The sequence below is a fragment of the Caenorhabditis elegans genome, chromosome V (genome assembly GCF_000002985.6).
Source record: "Caenorhabditis elegans chromosome V".
Lineage (NCBI taxonomy): Eukaryota > Metazoa > Nematoda > Chromadorea > Rhabditida > Rhabditidae > Caenorhabditis > Caenorhabditis elegans.
This window is the reverse complement of record NC_003283.11, coordinates 8,100,868-8,118,239: the sequence shown is the minus strand read 5'-3', so window position 1 is coordinate 8,118,239 and position 17,372 is coordinate 8,100,868. Positions and strand designations below refer to the sequence as shown.

Here is a 17,372-nt window from a genome sequence, read left to right as displayed (position 1 = left end):
CTTTAAAAACCTTCAGGGCATGTTCCCGATCATTTAGATAAAACGACAAAATCTGGATTTTTGAAAAAAAAAAACTAAAAAACGGAGTGAATGTTGGACGACGATGCTACACGAAACAAAAGGTTTATTTCTAAACGAAAAGACGATAAGTGAAAATTTTTGGGGGGCAGTGTGAATATGCGAAGTGAAAAGTTTTTGGTGAAAAACGATTGATAAGTAATCAAGACAGGTGGAAAGATTTCAAAAACAAAAAGTAAATTTGGTTTAATTGTATCAGAGAAGTGTTTGGGTGGATGACAAGCGGGAGGGGAGAAAAGAGGAAGACAAAATTTTGGAAAGTGTACAAATAGAGTTTGGAAATACGAATAGGATTAAAAGTTTAACATTAATAAAACAAATTATTCCTCAGCAAAGTCCTCATCCAGGAATGCGCCTCGAGAACCACCTCGTCTCATATTGACTCCAGTCGTTGACATCTAAAATTAAAGTTTTTCAAATAAAGTTTACTTTAAAGAAAACTCTTACAGAGTGAGCCAATCCTCGTGGTCCGAAAACTCCTGATGTACTCCTTCCCTTCAGTCTCAACTTTTGGAGAGCATTCTCAGCGGCGTCAGCTCTTTCTTGAGCATCTTCCACGACGTGTTGAAGTTGGCGGTATTTGGCCAAGTTGCCAGAGGCCAATGATTCCTGGAATTATGTTTATCGAATAAATTTAAACTATTATATAAATAGTTAGTTTCTATTGCTTACCGCATCTTCGATCTGTCTTTTGTATGTCTTGATCTTCTGTTGAAGCTTTTCAATAAGATCGTACATTCTTTCTTGGGACTTTTTGTCTTCGTCGACCTGAAACCAAATATACTTATTTTAATTTTTTCACAAATATTCACAAAAATTTTACCATACCTGGAACTGGAGCTCTCTGCATTTTCTATCCTTATTTCTAAGCACTTTCTGTGTCTCAGCATGTCTTCTATTTTCTCCTTCCAATTCGGTTTCCAACTCATGAATTCTCATATCTAACTTAGCCAACTGTCTCTTTCCTCCCTTAATTCCAGCAGCTTCAGCTTCATCCAATCTCATTTGCAAGTCTTTAACTTGTGATTCAAGAGTTTTCTTTGATTGGTTCAAATTGCTAGCGTGTTCTTGCTCGGAACGAAGCTCATCAGCAAGTTTCGAAGCATCCATAATAGCCTTCTTTGCCTTCTCATCACTGGTCTTGGCATCACTCATAGCCTCTTCAATTTCAGATTGCAAAAGCTGCAAGTCTCCCTCAACCTTTCTTTTGGTAGCCAGAAGAAGTGAGTTACTGTTGGAAAGTTCATTGACCGAGTCCTTGACTTCGGCCAATTCAAGTTCAGCTTGTCTGCGAGTTCTCTCCGATTGTTCATAGATGATCGCAAGATCTTCCTTTTCTTGTTGCAAAACTTGTGAGCGACGTTCAGCAAGGTTAGCATGATCACGGCTTTCGCTCAAAGATCTTTGCTCCTCTTCCACTTGATATTGAAGCTCTCTGATGGTATCTTGAAGCTTCTTCATTGATTTTTGTCCGTCAACATTGAGTTTGTTGCTATGGTCCAATGCGATTTCGAGTTCCTGAAATTGTCAAATTTTCAATATGTTTGTTCTATTGTTGAAGTAACATTGAACTGAAACTCACATTTACATCTCCCTCGAGCTTCTTCTTGGTCTTGAGAAGTTCGGCTCTTCCGCGGCTTTCAGTCTCCAAAGACACTTGCATGCTCTCGATTGTCCTGCTGTGATTCTTTCTGGTATTTTCAAATTCTTCTTCCTTTTCTTGGAGTCGCTTCTCGATTTCACTTCTGATCTGAGACACCTCAATTTGGGCACGCATGACCTTAGCTTCTTCCGCTTCGAGGGCACATTCAGCCTCATCGAGTGCCTGTTGAAGCTCTTCCTTCTCGATTTCAAGTCTTCTACGCATCTTTTGAAGATCATGAACAGACTTTCCTCCTTCTCCAAGCTGATCAGCAATATCCTTGAGCTCCTGAGCCAGGGCCTTGTTCTCACGTTTAACGGCTTCAGTTTGCTCTCCAGATTCTTCAAGTTGATTGCGAAGTCGGAAGGTTTCAGTGGCAGCAGCACGAGTTTCTCTCTGGCTTTGCTCCACCTCAGCAACAAGGGCTTCACATTTACGGCGCCATTCGTCGAGAACCTTATCGAATCCCTTTTGCTTCTTCTCCAATGAGCTTGCAATAGAGTTAGCTCTATCAGCATCTACCTGAGCATCTTCCAAATCATGAGCCAATCGTTGCTTATTCTTCTCCAAAGTTCCAATCTTTTGATTAGCATTTTCCAATTGCTCTTGCATTTCTTGAACCTTGTGTGTCAGCTTTCTTCTAGTCTCCTCCAATTCTTCAGCTCGGGACACACCTTCTCCTTCGAACTTGGCTCTCCACTGTTGAATTTCTGAATTGGCCTTGCTCAATTGTCGTTGGACATCAGTCTTAGCATCTTGCTCCTCCTCGAGGGACTCGCGAAATTGCTCGCATTCCAATTGATAGTTTGACACTTGGGAGTGAAGAGATTGTCTTTCACGAGTTTCTTGATCAAGAGTTCTTTTCAGTTCTTCCAATTGACTATGTTGTTGTTGCTTGATACGGTTCAAAGCACAAAGTTGAGCTTCAGCATCTTCCAATTGTCTGTTCAAGTCTTGGTTTTCATTGTGAACCTTGTTCTTGCCCATAGTCAATTCCTGAATAAGTCTGGCTTGCTCATCGCTCTTCAAAGTCATATCAGTGAGCTGGGCCTCGAGTTGCTTAGCCATGCGCTCACAGTTTTGACGCTGCTTGGCCTCAACGTCGGCGGATTGTTGAAGCTCATCAACTTCTCTTTGCTTATCATTCTTCTCACGCTCAAGTTTTCCACGCATTTTCTGAATAGTGTCAAGTTGGTCGGAGAGCTCAGCGACAGCATCATTATGCTTTTTACGGAGAGCTGCCATGCTGGTTTCCGAGTTGATTGCAGCATCTTCCAAGTCTTGACGGAGCTTGGCAAGCTCGGCTTCTCTGAAATAAAGTTTATTTAATTTCTGAAGTAAGTGGTACTCTTGGTTGTTTTATTGATTTCTGATCACCATTTCGATAAAAATAAATGGTTAGATATGTGATTTTTCATAAGATCGGTTTCTATAGTTAGCGCTAGTTACACAGTTGATGTTGACATTTGTTGTCTCATTTGCAAAAAGTGGAGGTGTATCTTGTGACTACATGAGAGGATCTTATGATTGTGAACTCTTAGATTTTGTTTACTTAATACCAACTAACAATTTGAAAGTTTCAAGAGTACTACTTTTTATTTTAAAAAAGATCAGGAAATGTTTAAAAAATCATAATAATTTTTCATTGAAAAATCAATGTTTAGTTAAAATTAAATTATACTACGAATTCAATTTAATTTTTACAAAAAAACCGAACAAACCTCTTCTTGTTGAGCTCAATTTGCGCTTGGGTGGCTCCACCGGCTTCATCGAGTCTGTCTCCCAACTCTTCCAATTCCATTTGCATTTCATTTCTAGCCTTCTCGGCTTTGGATCTCGAGTTTCTTTCAGCATCAAGTTCTTCTTCAAGCTCTTGGATTCTGGCCAGCAATTCCTTAATCTGTCTTTGAAGCTTAGCAACAAGGGATTGTTCATCTTCAAGTCTTGATTGGATCGAGCTCAGTTCGATGTCCTTCTTCTTGATCACTTGTTCTTGTTCATGCTTGTGACGGTTAAGCTCCTCAATGAGCTCCTGAGCAATCTTCAATTCTCCTTCAACCTTTCTTCTCTGCTTCTCACAGTCTTGACGTCCACGCTTCTCACGTTCCAAAGTGTCTTCGAGTTCATCAAGAGTCGACTCGAGCTTGGCTTTGGTCTTATTAAGATGGTTCACTTTATCTTCTTCAGCTTGGATATCTTCAAGGAGCTTACGGTTGACTTCTTCTTGATGCTTCTTCTCCTTGTTGAGTTTTGAAATAACCTCATCTTGAGATTGAATCTCATCTTGAAGACTTCTGATTTGGTGATCCTTAGCCTGCTTCTCGGATTCTTGCTTCTTAATAGTAGTCTCCAAATCCGAAACAGTCTTCTTCAAACCTTCATTATCTTGCTCGATCTTCTTCTTTTGCTTAGTAAGGGCTGCATTCTTCTCTTCTTCATCGCACAACTGATCGTTCATGTTGGCCATCTGCTTTTCAAGATCCGCCTTCTGAGCAAGTAGTTTTGCAGATCGTTCTTCTCCTTCAGCACTAGAATCTCTTTCTTGTTCCAACTGAATGAGCAAAGCTTGTTTCTCAGCTTCAAGTCTCGCGTTCTCCGCCTCCATATCTTTTCTCTTTCTCTCCTCCTGTGTTTTTTCCTCCTCAAGTACTTTGAACTTCTTCTCGAGAGCCTCAAACTCCTCGTTCTTCTTGCTTCCCTTAATCAATGGCTTGACACGTCCGAACAGCTTGAACCAGGACCATGAACGAAGAGTACACCAAGCACGGATATTGCGTTGAAGCACAATGAGTCCAACCTTCTGGTCAAGTTTTCTCTTGTATTCACATTGAGCAAGATAGTGACGGCATGCGCATTGGAACTTAGCCATGATCTTTCCAAGGGCTTCATCACGAAGTTCTTCGAGATGAGCAAGAACTCCAGCTTTGAAGAAGACCTTGGTGAGGCCACACTGGAATTCCTCTTGTTTCAAGCTTCCGTCCTTGATGAGAGCTGCAGAGATTTTCTCTCCAGCATCCTTAGGATCCTTTCCAGCTTTCGCAGCATCAGCAGCTAAGACAGCGTATCTTTGTTTGAAATCCAAGAAAGGCATTCTGTTGGGGAATCCCTTTCTGCAAATACGAATTCCTTCCAACACTCCGTTGCAGGTTAACTGATTGAGAACCAAGTTGGCATCGATCATTCCAGCCTTTTTCAACTCGTTTGGAATAATACAACGAATGAAATGAGGATGGGTCTGATGAAGCATATGCATCAATTTGTTGAGTGATTCTCTGTACATCATAGATACTGTCATGAACGATGCAGACTTTCCCTTCTTCTTTCCAACAGCCTTCTTTCCGTCCTTTGCAGCAGCTGCAACGTCTTCTTGGGTGGCATAGTCCGCCCACAGATCGGCCATAAGTTGATTTCCTTTGTTAGCCTTAAGCACAGTGACAGCGGTGTCGTTGAGGGGATCCTTGTTTTTCTCAAGCCATCCCTTGACATTGTATCTGACGGTTCCAGCGTAATGGACGATGGCAAGATGAGCCTCGGCCTGTTTTCCCTTTGGTGGACGTGGCTTCTGGAAGTTCGGGTGTTTTCCGAGATGTTGATCGTTCAGTTTGGAGGCAAGGGTAAGATCGGAAGCCTTTGGCACAATGCATTCTTCATCGAGCATCGACACGATTCCAAGTGGCTGAAAAAAATAATTTAATTTTTAACAATTTGATTTCTACAGGGACAAAGATATCAAACTTTTAACTTTTTGAATACCGAAAAATGTTTCGTTGCTAAGACATTAAAACAAACCCCAACTTTTATTGGAGCATTTTTGTTTAAACTTAATTTGATTTTGTATCAACATTCGAGCTTCAATTTTTCGCCTTCAGAATATTATCTTTCAAAAGTATAAAATACATAGTTTGATAATCATATCTCAAAAAGAAATGAAACAACCGAGATATTATTTTCAAAATATTTCAAAACGCCATCATTTAGTAAACTCTATTTTACCTTTTCGATGAGCTCAATACAAGCCTGCAAATCAAGTCCGAAATCAATGAACTCCCATTGAATTCCTTCTCGTTTGTATTCTTCCTGTTCCAACACGAACATGTGATGATTGAAGAATTGTTGCAGTTTCTCGTTCACAAAGTTGATCCAGAGCTGCTCAAAAGAGTTCAAATCGAAAATTTCAAAACCAGCGATATCGAGAACTCCGATGAAGAAGTCACGAGACAAGTCTTGAGCGTCAAGAGTCTTGTTACATCTGAAAATAATCTTCAATTAAACGTAAGTGACTGTTTTTTTGGTTTTTTTAAGCTTTTGTAATGTACCATTTTAATCCCCGCTTGCTACGCAAAAACAGTTCAAAATAAAATAGCGCCAATAATGTTGTTCTTACCTTCTAATAAGCCAAGAGAACATACGGGCAAAGAGAGCCTTAGCAAGAGCGCCAACAGCCCAGTTAACCTGATCCAGGTTCTGTCCCTTATTGACCCATTCGGTTCCAACCTTGACACGTGGCTTCAATAGAGCATTGATGAACTTTTCAGATTCAACGCAATAAAGCTTGCAAGCCAACTCTCCTTCTGAATTCAAATTTTGAAACATTTGTTTTTTTGAAGATCCACAACTTACCCTTTCCTTCTTCCAACTCTGCTTGCTCTTCTCTTGGTCTTTGCTTAAACTTGAGCTCTCCCATATGCATGATACCGGCAGTGATTGCAAAAAGTTCAGACTTTTCGGTAGCAGTGAACTTCATGATATCGAATGCTTCATCAGTAATAAGCATTTCCTCCTTGTCATCAACTCCGTCAATAGTAACTTCGGCTTGCGACACGAAAGTGTACTCCTTGATTGGACGAGTAAGGAAAAGCTTCTCTCTGAGTCCCTTAACGGCATCAGAATAAATTTGGTAAAAAATGTGGTACGATCTCTCTCCGGGAGCTTGTTTGATGACACGAGATTTTTCCAAAAGATCTGAATAGAAAGTGTTGATCACGCAAGTTGAGAATTAAATTTTCTGGTTCGGCGATTGCCTGTTTGTAAAAACCCTTCAATAACGCTACGAAATATGATTTTTTGACGATCTCAACAACTTTAAATGAACTTAATTTTTAAATTCGAAAAGCAGCCCTTCGCTTGAACTTTTGAGTGGCTGAAATTGCAATCCACAGTAACCCTACCTTACTCTTACAGTAATTACCGATCAGTGATGCTGTTAGTCGCTCTGATATCAAACTGCAAACCACTTACAATGTTCAATATCAGCTCCGGCCACTTTACCGCCGGTGTTGAAATGGATTCGGATGAATTTTCCGAATCTTGACGAGTTGTTGTTACGAACAGTTTTGGCGTTACCTGAAATTTCACTTTTCAAAAAAATGTCCTTCAATTTCCAAATGTCCCCCTGTCTTTATTGGCATTTCAAGAGGATGCATGTGGGGCTCTCTATCTCTCACTTTTTCCTCGAAATGTTTCATCTACAAACAAAGTCAAAAATGAAGTGAAAATAGAGAAAGTAAGGCAGATAGAAGAGACACTCGAGAATCGACATCTCGTACACAACGCGTTGTCATCTCCTTGTAAATACAAGCAAATAACACATTGTGAGGTAGGATTTTTTGGGTGACAAGAGGGATAGAAAGAGTACACGGGATATGGTGATAAGTGACCAAAGGCAAAGAGTTGACACGTCGTAAGGCTACTTGCACGCAAAAGGCTTAAACATCACAATTTGTCTGTAGTATATAGGTTTTGTGATTACTAGGTCAGCGGGTTCTATGAGTTACGGTATTTTTGGTTGTACTTGTTTATTTTTTCTTTAAAGAACATCATTGTAACCTTTATTAACTTATGATACACTACGTTCTCACCTCACAATTTTTAATATATAAAAGTTTTTTTTTCCATGGGAAAATCTGGTAATTGTATAATCAAGAGCCCTAATTTTTCACAAGTGTTTGTCAAACATTTGATAAGATTTTTGATCTCCCACTTTACACTACCCTAACCACCAACCAAAAGCTTCCAGCACCGGATTGGTTTGCACAATTTGATCCTCGAGCGAGACTTGCGCTTTGTCCTTTTTGCTCTTTTTCTTGTTCGACTGTTGCGATGCTCCGACCATTGCAAAGTACGAGATGACCTTCTTCGTGTTTTCAGTCTTTCCAGCCCCAGACTCTCCGGTAATCAACATGGATTGATTTTCACGATCTGATAATGTACATTATCAAAAATAGTTAAAATTGAAATTCCATACCGTTGGTCATATTTCTATAAGCTTCATCAGAGACGGCGAACAAATGAGGTGGCATTTCATTTCTCCTTTTTCCCAGATACATTTGACACACCGATTCCGAATAAATCGGGAGACGTTTGTATGGGTTGATGACGACACAGAAAAGTCCGGAATAGGTCTGAAATAGTTTTAAAGTTTTCATGACTTCCTCAGAACATTCAAAAACATACATAAATCATCATCGAATAGTAACGTTGACGAAGGTTATGAAGAACGGAAGCATCGTTGAGGAATGTCAAGTTAGCCATATCCTCAGTTTTCTCGTACTTTGGAGGGTTCATCTGTTGAGCATCGTCCTTCTTGATCGTCTTCTCAACTCCTTTCGATGTTACCACCACCACTGTATCTCCCTTCGAAGACTTGATTTCAGCGGCGATGAATCCTTCCTCTGGGTCGGCAACCCACACATTTTTCTTCGAATCGAACTTCTTCGTCGTGGCCGCCAATAGCTGAAATATAACGAATGAATTGGGGGAATTTTTATGTTCATTTGTGATGTCTCTACAGGATAGTTTGACTGATAATAATCTATAATAATTCTGTCTTCCCATGGTAAAAACTTGAATTATGTATTCGATGGGTTTTATTGATTTTTTAAGATAAAATCACGTAACGCTTGAATTAAAATCAAGTGATGATTATTAGGATATTAAATGTTATATATAGTTATAAAGTATTCGAAATGAGTACTCAGAATTAGGGTTTAAATATTTTCGACACCTAAGTTTGACCTAAATACAGATATTACTTTTACAAAAATAATTATCTCCTTAATGTTTCAAATGAATATGTTGTGACACATCCAATCGTATATTTGAAGAAATGCATTCATTGTCAAAAAGCCATACGTCTTTGCTCTTTTAGATACATATAAACTAAATTATCTCTTTCATTATACAGTTCCATCGATCAATGTTGATCTGTGTTTTGATCTTTTAATAAAACTGCAAGACATCAAAAATGAACTCATTGCAAAATCTTCCCCAATAAAAAATCTTAGATACAACATCGATTCCCTCGCGGATCAAAAAATACTCGAGATATTCTTGTTGACTCTAGTACATCATTGCGTGAGAGTAAGAAAAAGTAAAATGCAAACAAATCGAAAGAGTGTGAGAGAAGATAGATCTACCTGTTCTGGCGACTGGCGAAGAAACTGCCAGCCGGGATCCGCTTCGTGTGTCATTTTGATCTACTTCTTTTTTCCTTTCTTACTGTACAACAACTTCTAATCGATTCTCTATGTGAGGAACACCGGCCGCGATGTCTGAAATAACACCAAGTTCATAATTGGGTGGCACTGATTAAAAAAATATAGAAGCTGAAAAGGTATTTCGAAACATCGCAAGATCAAGAGGTTTGCAACAAAAAAACAAGTAAATATAATGATAGTATCACAATGCAAACAAAGATAAGCGTTGGCGAAACAAAAAAATATTGGAAAAATGAACAACGAGGTTCATTAAAAATCATCAAGTATTGTAGATCTTAATGAAAAAGTAGTGGACTGATTCCGAGAGTTCTGAAAAATTGTGACTGGGTATGTGATGTTAAACTCTATTCGACAAAACAATAAAACTTTCACAAAAAATTCAAATAACAAAAAACTAAACATATAATTGAATCATTGAAAAGTGGTGAAAAAGTATTTCCCCAAACAGCCTAATTACTGCAATTAGACAACTTATAATATCGGTTTATTATATAAACATCTAAAGGAAAATTATAGAAAAAAGAAGACGCTTTTAATATTTCGCTTGATGAAATATTTTTGATTAAAAAAAAATTAAAATCGAGACTAAATCTCCTAAAGCTGATCCAAAGAGTGCAATACGGATAGAAGAAGTAATAAAAAGAAACATAAAATCTACATAACCGATGAAGAATGTGAACAATGAAACAAAAAAATCTGAGACAGACAAATTTCGGATGTTTTTCGGCATTTCGCGCATGAGCTCTTGAAAATTCAACTCTCAAAATCTTGGCGGCAACTTCAGAAAACAAGAAAATGTGGAAATAATTGGAGGATTAGTAAGAGGGTATGAAGAGAAAGGAGGGCACCCGTAACTGTCTTTTCTTCTCAAGAATGCACATGCGATAAGTGGGAGGATTTTGCATCTGCGGCAGCCGCCCGCGCCGCCAACCCGACAGGAGCACGAGCTTCCCGTGAGCCATCCAAGCAGAGACTTACTGTTTGTTGTATATCTACGGAGGGGAAAGGCAGATTCACATCTTTCTTTATTTCTCTTTCATTTCGGTTCCCTCCTCCGCAAAGTCTCCAACGGCACACTTATCCTCCACCTCCTTACGTTGCGTTGTTGCTCGAAATTGTTTGCCTCGTCGTCAAAATTACACGATCCTTACAGCATTCCCTACTGACTGTCTGTGAGGGGGAGAAATGAGAAAGAAAAGTCGGCAGAAACATTTGAAAGTAATGTCCAATGAGCAAGATTTTACTTAACAATCACAAATCAGTGTCATCTTTGTTTGATCACACATTTCTTTTCCCGGAACATCCTGATCATCGGGTCAATTCTTTTTTGTCTTGAGCTTGATTCTTCTCGCGTTAAAATACAGTTAATTATGTCTTTTTTTACTCTCCAATATTTCAAAACCAAATGAAAAAGTGAAGCCCATTTCTCTAATGAACAAAAATAATTAAATGTTTTGGTGCATACTGTTTTGGTGCACAGTTAAACTGTTAGAAACATAATTATTTATAACGCTCAGAATAATTCAAACACTTGAGTAGCTCCAAATCAAACTTCCAAGCTAGCGAACATTGCCACAATTATCGGTTTTCCTATATCGCACAATGTGAAATTCCTGAAATCACCAAACTGATAAAATTTTCCGGACCGCAACTACCTCGCTTCGCACTTCTGACAATTTCTACTAATTTTCAAATACATACTAGAACCCTATAAATGTAGTTTTATCAACCATTCATGCAAAAACTTCTAGTTGAGAGATCAAATCACATAGACTTTCTGTGAGTTGAATGAATTCAGACAGAACTTGATGGTTCGTCGATTTGTAGAAACCAAAAAACGTATTTACGTGTAGTATGATGAAATAAATATGTAGAAAGGAAGTACACATTCTCTACAACATTGGTTTTTTGGACTTCATTTTTTGTGATTACTGTTGATAGTGTCTTACTTTCCGTTTCAATAAGAAAATTCTTTCCCCAGAGCAGTTCACAAACATATCAGCAATTAAACGTATTTATTAGACTATTAGAATTCACCCGTTGAACTTTTGAGATATATTTTAAATTTTCACCAACATGAGCATCCACAGAAATATGTAATTAAAATTTCAAAAATTATCATGACGCCTCGGTTATAAATGACACAGCAGTTCCACGAAGAGAGTATCGGCTTCTGCTAAAGAGACATCTTTTGCATCGAATCGTCTGCCATATTGCTTGTCGGTAATCTTTTACAAAGAATATGACAACTATTGGATCAACACACGGATATGTTGTTATTACTGGCATAACCAGAACTTCGTAAGATCCTAGAGTTACTTCAAACAACGGAGCTAACATCATAACAGCTGCAGGTATGAACATTGTGACGACTGGAATAATGGTTTGAGTCACTAGAGCTTTGAAAAGTTGATTTTGAAGATTTGTCGTTCGTTTCGAATAATGACGAAGTGTTCGAAGTTTTCGAAATGTTGAAATTCCGCAAAATAAAACAATGATCATGCAGATACTCTGAAAAATGCGTTTTTCAAAATCAGATGCTCAATTTTTTTGCATTAGATTAAAAAATTTATATATTACTGACAATAAGCTTGACCACATTGACTGCAAACAATATATCAGGCCATGAAATTGCTTTGGCCCCGGAATCATCAGTTTTCTGAAAATAAGTTAACTAAAAAAATGTTTTTTTTTCTAAAAACTCACATAATAAAGAGAAGCTGCATAAATAAATTCTCCTTTTGTCAAATTGTAATTGGTTTCCATTGAGTCTCTACAAATATTCGTCCAAACTTATTTACCAACTTTTGTACTTTAAACTCAAAACTTACTTGATCAGTTCATCAATTTTTGTAGTTTCTCCAGCAAATAACACCGCAGTAATCCACCATTCAAAGGAAATTTCGGAGCAAAACAAAAACCAAACAATTGCATGAGGCCACATGAACCAGCTCATTTGATTTGGTCTGTAACCATTTCAGATTAAATTATGATGTTACTTATTTTTAGAATTGCAAGGTTCACGGAACAGGTTAGTGTTTTTGAAAAAGAAAGTACACATGCCCGCCCAGTAACAGGAACGTACCTACAAACTGCCAAGTATCGATAAATAAAATGAACAGCCAATAATGATATTGTCATTCCATAACATGAACAGTTAAGTGCTGAAAATATGGGTAATATGGCGTTTGATATTTTTATTGTGGTAAATGTAATTACCGTTGAACCAATTTGCTAGGAAATGAGGAAGGCCAAGAGAGTTCAGACTGAATACCAAGTATGCTCCACCAAAAATGTGCACCATCTGAAATGTTTTTAATGGATCAAAAAAAAATGATATGCGTTCAAATGTTAAAATGATTGATGAATTATATGCATGTTTATTCTCAGAATAAATTATCGTTTAAAATATTAAGCATTAATTGGGATTGGATCAACTGAAACAGAGATTGGTGGAACAATTCCTCCATTTTCAACTTGAAGATCTACATCAATTTGAGAAACAATGAAAATTATAACATTGAATTCCTGAAATTTTTGCACACGATTGCAGCTTATCGCATTAAAAAAACCTTACAATTTCGTTTTGGTCTTTCAATTTTTGAATTTCCTCATTTTTCTCCTCAATAGTTTTGGTTGTGTTTTTAATAATTTTCGTCAACTTTTCAAAGACGGCTCCCACTTTTTTGATAATTTTTCCAACTTTTTTGAGAAGATTTTTAATGAGTTTTGACACTTCGGAAATCAATTTTTTGAGAAGATTCTGTAAATTTATCAAGCTCTTTCTGTTCGAATTGGTAAATAACTTACACCAATCTTCACTTGTGGAACAAGTTCATTAAGTTTCGAAATTAGTTCATCAATCTCGATTTCATTTGCTTTTGCAAGAAGAGATTTAACTTCCGGAAGAACTTCTTCTGGGATTTTTCCAATGAAATTGGTTAGAAGACCAACAAGAGCAGAGCTATTTCCAAGAAGGTCATCTTGCAACTTGTTTAAATTCAAATCAAGAACTTTCAAAAGACCTTTGGTTGCATTTTGGTCCCCTCCAAGAAGATTTTCAATAATTCCGCAGATGCATCCTTCCGAATCTCCGATTATATTACCAAGGCCGTTGGCTACATCAAGTACATCTCCAATGTTTCCATCAGTTTCTCCAAGTAGTCCTCCTACTCCAATATTTCCAGCACTAGGGAGAGCAGTGGCAATTGCAATAACGGCAAGAGCAAAAATAAATGTAGATGAATACATTCTTGACTTTTATTTTTAGACAATGTGAAATAAATAAAACTTTGGTGGTGAGTTCTACTTTCCAGAGCAACTATTTTATACTAAAACAGTTCTTGATCTTTGTCAAAAAGTTGGACATGTTCGTAAATTTTGGATTAATTTTTGAGCAACTATTTGTAAAATTGTTTAGTTTATTTTGTTTTCATATTTGCAGGCATGCAAAATAAAACTAAAATCAACGTATTCTCTGACAACGTGGACAGGTTTTAACAGGCAAAGAAAAAACAATACATAATGTATGTACCTGTCTGCTGTCCAGAGACCATTCCAATTTGAATTTTCAAAATTTGCACGCACTGAGTGGTGGGAAAAAACAAATAAGCTGCTGAATAATCATCACAGGTTTGGAATTTGTATGCTAACATTTTCTGACAAAGATAAAAAACTGTCCCTGTATAACATAACTGTTCTAGTATAAAAATCTCAACCTTGACGGATTTTTTCTGTTTCACATATTTGAGAGAAGAAAGTCAAGAATAATTCTATCGATTTTTTGAATTTCCGACTTTTATCGCATTTGGTACTCCTCCACCAACTGCTCGAGGAAATTTTGGGTTAGAAGGAATCCTTAACGGATCAAAGGATACTTGCAAATTTTGCAGCCTTGCATAACCTTGGAAAGGAGTTTAAATTTAGGAAGGTGTGTCTACGGAGTCGTTGGATGTTTTCTAAAAAGAGATTCAGCGGCAAAAAGTATTTTTTGAAATCTCTTTGCCTTAATTCGGAGGGCTAGGTTTTTGGTATTCCAAAAATCAAAGACGTTCGTGCAAACTCCAGTTTGAGCCAGCTCTATACACGTACGTAGTACTGTGTCGAGATTTAAATCCTGGTGTAGTGGATTTATTGATTGTCAGTAAGATCTCAAAATTGAACCAATGTCCGAACTTTTTAAAAACTGTTCGCAAAAACGTGCAAAAATAGTCAAAGTCAGGCGTAGTGATTTTAAAAGATTTTAAAAGGATGTGCAACATTTCAGGAATTTCATTGTTTTCACTGCTTCTCAAATCGTAGTGAATCAAGAAGGAGCTCACACAGAACTCGCTTCGTTTTGACCAATTTTAATATTTTGTCAAAAACCTTTAGCCATTTTCCAATAAATTTTAACTTTCTCTCGGCTTATCAGCCTTCTTAACCACTTCTAATCAACTCAACCAGTTTTAGTCATCTTTAACATGTTCTCACTCTTAAAAAGTCAAAACCATATTATTAATACATATTTCTAAAAATTAATCATTAAAATAATTTTTCCAGTGTTTCGTTTAAAAAGTCCAAAATAAACTAACCGGCTTATTCAAAAAGTCGACGATTGAGAAGAAAATCCCCAAAAATGAGAATGCAAACATCAAATATTTGTAGCTTCCAAGATTTCGGTCACTTCGAAACAGCAATAAAGAAAGCAATAAACAATTTGAAAATATGGAAAGACCGAAGGTAACATGTGCATAGGTTTGTTGAAAATCGAGCAACATCATCTGAAAATGACTAAAGTTTGGCATTTTAATAATGATGTTAATGAAAGGTCTTGTTGCGAGTTATAAGAGTCTTAAGATATTCAAATTTCTTGATTCTCTAGATATTTGATCTATTCTCAAAGTGTCGCAATTCTGTGAGAGAATTCTCACAACACATTTTCAAACTATGAATTTCAACAATCCCGTGACAACAACTTGTATTCTCATTCAGATTAAACAAGTACATGTGGAAATAAGTATGTTTTATTCATAAACAACTTTTAGCTGGGAAATAATTAAATGTTTAAATTTAGCTTTCTCGAACCAAAAATGTTTTGAAAATTAGAAATATTAAACTGATTATTGCTAACTCCAAAATTGTTTTTCTCATTCAGCACAATGAAAACTCATAAGAAAAAGAGAACATAACACCTGCTCTTTATTGGGCAGAAAACCATAATACGCCTATTCTGGATATGTGATTTTTTAATTAAAACCCAATAACAGCAGAATTTAATTTTCGGATAGGTTCAAGAATAGTTCCAGAACTGAACATGTTTTCTGCTGATTCTTGACTTCGGAAAAATATTGAGACAAAATGATTATTCACAATCAAAATTGAACAGTCACAAATGCATGTTTTAAAAAACAGATTTGGTTTCAGATGTTTGAAGTAGTTTTGATTTCTAAAATGATGTCGTGTAGCAGACTTTCAAAACTTCAGGAACCGAAAACCTTAACATTCAGCTGTTTTGCTCGAGTAGAAAATTGTGATCCGTGCTCAAAGTTGTGCTTAAAGTGTTGAACTGGCACAAATCAAATTAATCAATCAAATTTGATAAATTTCCGGGAAATTGTAGTTACACATTCAGATTAAAAAGGAATAAGATACATGTGGAATTGCAACATATTCCGTGGTAAGAAACAACTGCTTTCCAGTAATATATATCAACAAAACAGTCATTTTATTTTTTGAAATGTGAACATTTTGTGACAGCTGTTTTATACAATCCTAAATATTTTGTCATTGTCTAACCTATTTTCTATTCTAGTAAGTGTTATTACATAAACAAAACAAAAAGGTTGAAAGATCTTTAATCTTAATCTTTTTGATTCAGGTGATGACGTAGAATATTGCTGTGGTTATAATTTTTGCAGAACAAAAGCTTTGCACGGACAGAAGAAAAATTTGCAAGTTTAGTTGTGTTGATAACCTAAATAATTAATAATTAAAATATTGAAGTAAATGCACCAGAAATGATTTTGAGAGCAGGAAATGACGCTGCAAGTTTTTATCTGTGAGATCTGTTTCGGAGCTACTTCCGCCCCATGTGATGATTATTAGGATCTTTACACTGTGTATTTACTCATAATTTATTACGTTTAATAAAAGCTATCATTAAAGTAAAATCAATCAATTATCACGTCTCCCGAATGGACGGAGCGAAGCGAGTGCGTCGAGCGCCATCCCCTTTAGGCCAATGCAAATCCTCCTGGGTTACGGTCACAGTTGTTGTCACGTGTGTCGTCGAGACCATTGCTGTTCCTTTAATCGTACACATTTGGCGGCAGTTTGAATTAGGGTTTTCCTTGTTGCTCGAATAGCTCATTGACTGGTGTAGTTGTACTTGGCATTGCTCAGAAGATTGAATGGGAAGTTGATAGCAGTTATAATACGTAACAATTTAAAGTATTATTCTTAATAGATCTTTGTATTTATTACAGTCGTGAACAGTGGAATGTCTTTATTCCCTGTCTTCGCGACAAGATCACCGAACCGGAGAAAATTTCTTTGGTTTTTAGCTTTTTTGGAAATTTGATTTAAAAAACTTGCTCTAGCTTTTTGAAAAAAAAACTCCATTTTTCTTAATGATAGATGACGAAATATCGTCCTCATAATCGCATGTTTTCAGCCTAAAACATTGCTTTCTGTTTCTGACATTTTGACTCAAAAACAATATGCTAAAAATAAACAACGTTTAAAGTTTTGCACTCCGGATATACTTATTATATTGTCACGTGGGCAAGATGGATTAAACAATAGGTGAGCCTAAGGATGTTTTGATATTCGATGGCGTTTATTATCAGACCAATGAGTTTCCAAAATTGGGTTCAGGTCCATTGAACAGTTATCAGATGCGTAAAAAATGGGGGAACAGCGAATCGGAGCAGCTTAAATTAATAAAACATTTAAAAAAAACTGTTTCCTCAACGTTTTACGCTTTGTACTGAATATAACAGTCGAAATTATGTTTGGTAAGTGAAATCTGGAAGAAAGAAAGTTTGTAGCAGACAATATTTCGATAAAATGTTTACAAAAACCAGTCTGGATAAAATGAGACAACCTTGTATTCAGCCGTTTATAACGAAAAACCATCCAATAATTTGATGACGAACTTCATTTAAAAAAAGAAA

The 17,372-nt window shown here is 36.7% G+C and overlaps 3 protein-coding genes and 1 non-coding gene across 4 annotated transcripts; all 4 read right to left on the bottom strand.

The window, feature by feature from the left end:
• Positions 1–108: 108 nt before the first annotated feature.
• myo-5 (MYOsin heavy chain structural genes) lies at positions 109–9,270 on the bottom strand. The gene is made up of 14 exons (NM_072693.4): positions 9,136–9,270; positions 8,174–8,452; positions 7,965–8,121; positions 7,724–7,918; positions 6,959–7,063; positions 6,341–6,682; positions 6,105–6,291; positions 5,714–5,969; positions 3,442–5,396; positions 1,661–3,029; positions 907–1,596; positions 751–846; positions 526–687; positions 109–476 (listed from the first exon to the last, which is right to left on the bottom strand). The coding sequence occupies exons 1-14, from the start codon at positions 9,187–9,189 to the stop codon at positions 399–401; spliced, it is 5,925 nt and encodes a 1,974-aa protein (NP_505094.1). The 5' UTR covers positions 9,190–9,270; the 3' UTR covers positions 109–398.
• Positions 9,271–10,088: 818 nt separating this feature from the next.
• Positions 10,089–10,373, bottom strand: F58G4.8. The gene has a single exon (NR_069060.1). It is a non-coding gene; the product is annotated as an Unclassified non-coding RNA F58G4.8 (non-coding RNA).
• Positions 10,374–11,217: 844 nt separating this feature from the next.
• Positions 11,218–14,980, bottom strand: str-90 (Serpentine receptor class r-10). The gene is made up of 7 exons (NM_072691.3): positions 14,790–14,980; positions 12,436–12,520; positions 12,302–12,380; positions 12,048–12,182; positions 11,923–11,989; positions 11,801–11,875; positions 11,218–11,727 (listed from the first exon to the last, which is right to left on the bottom strand). Exons 1-7 carry the CDS (start codon positions 14,973–14,975, stop codon positions 11,335–11,337), a joined length of 1,020 nt encoding a protein of 339 aa, NP_505092.1. The 5' UTR covers positions 14,976–14,980; the 3' UTR covers positions 11,218–11,334.
• srlf-16 (SXP/RAL-2 family protein Ani s 5-like cation-binding domain-containing protein) lies at positions 12,628–13,467 on the bottom strand (the record flags this gene model as incomplete). The annotated part of the gene is made up of 3 exons (NM_072692.1): positions 12,628–12,744; positions 12,794–12,979; positions 13,027–13,467. The coding sequence occupies 3 exons, from the start codon at positions 13,465–13,467 to the stop codon at positions 12,628–12,630; spliced, it is 744 nt and encodes a 247-aa protein (NP_505093.1).
• Positions 14,981–17,372: the final 2,392 nt, after the last annotated feature.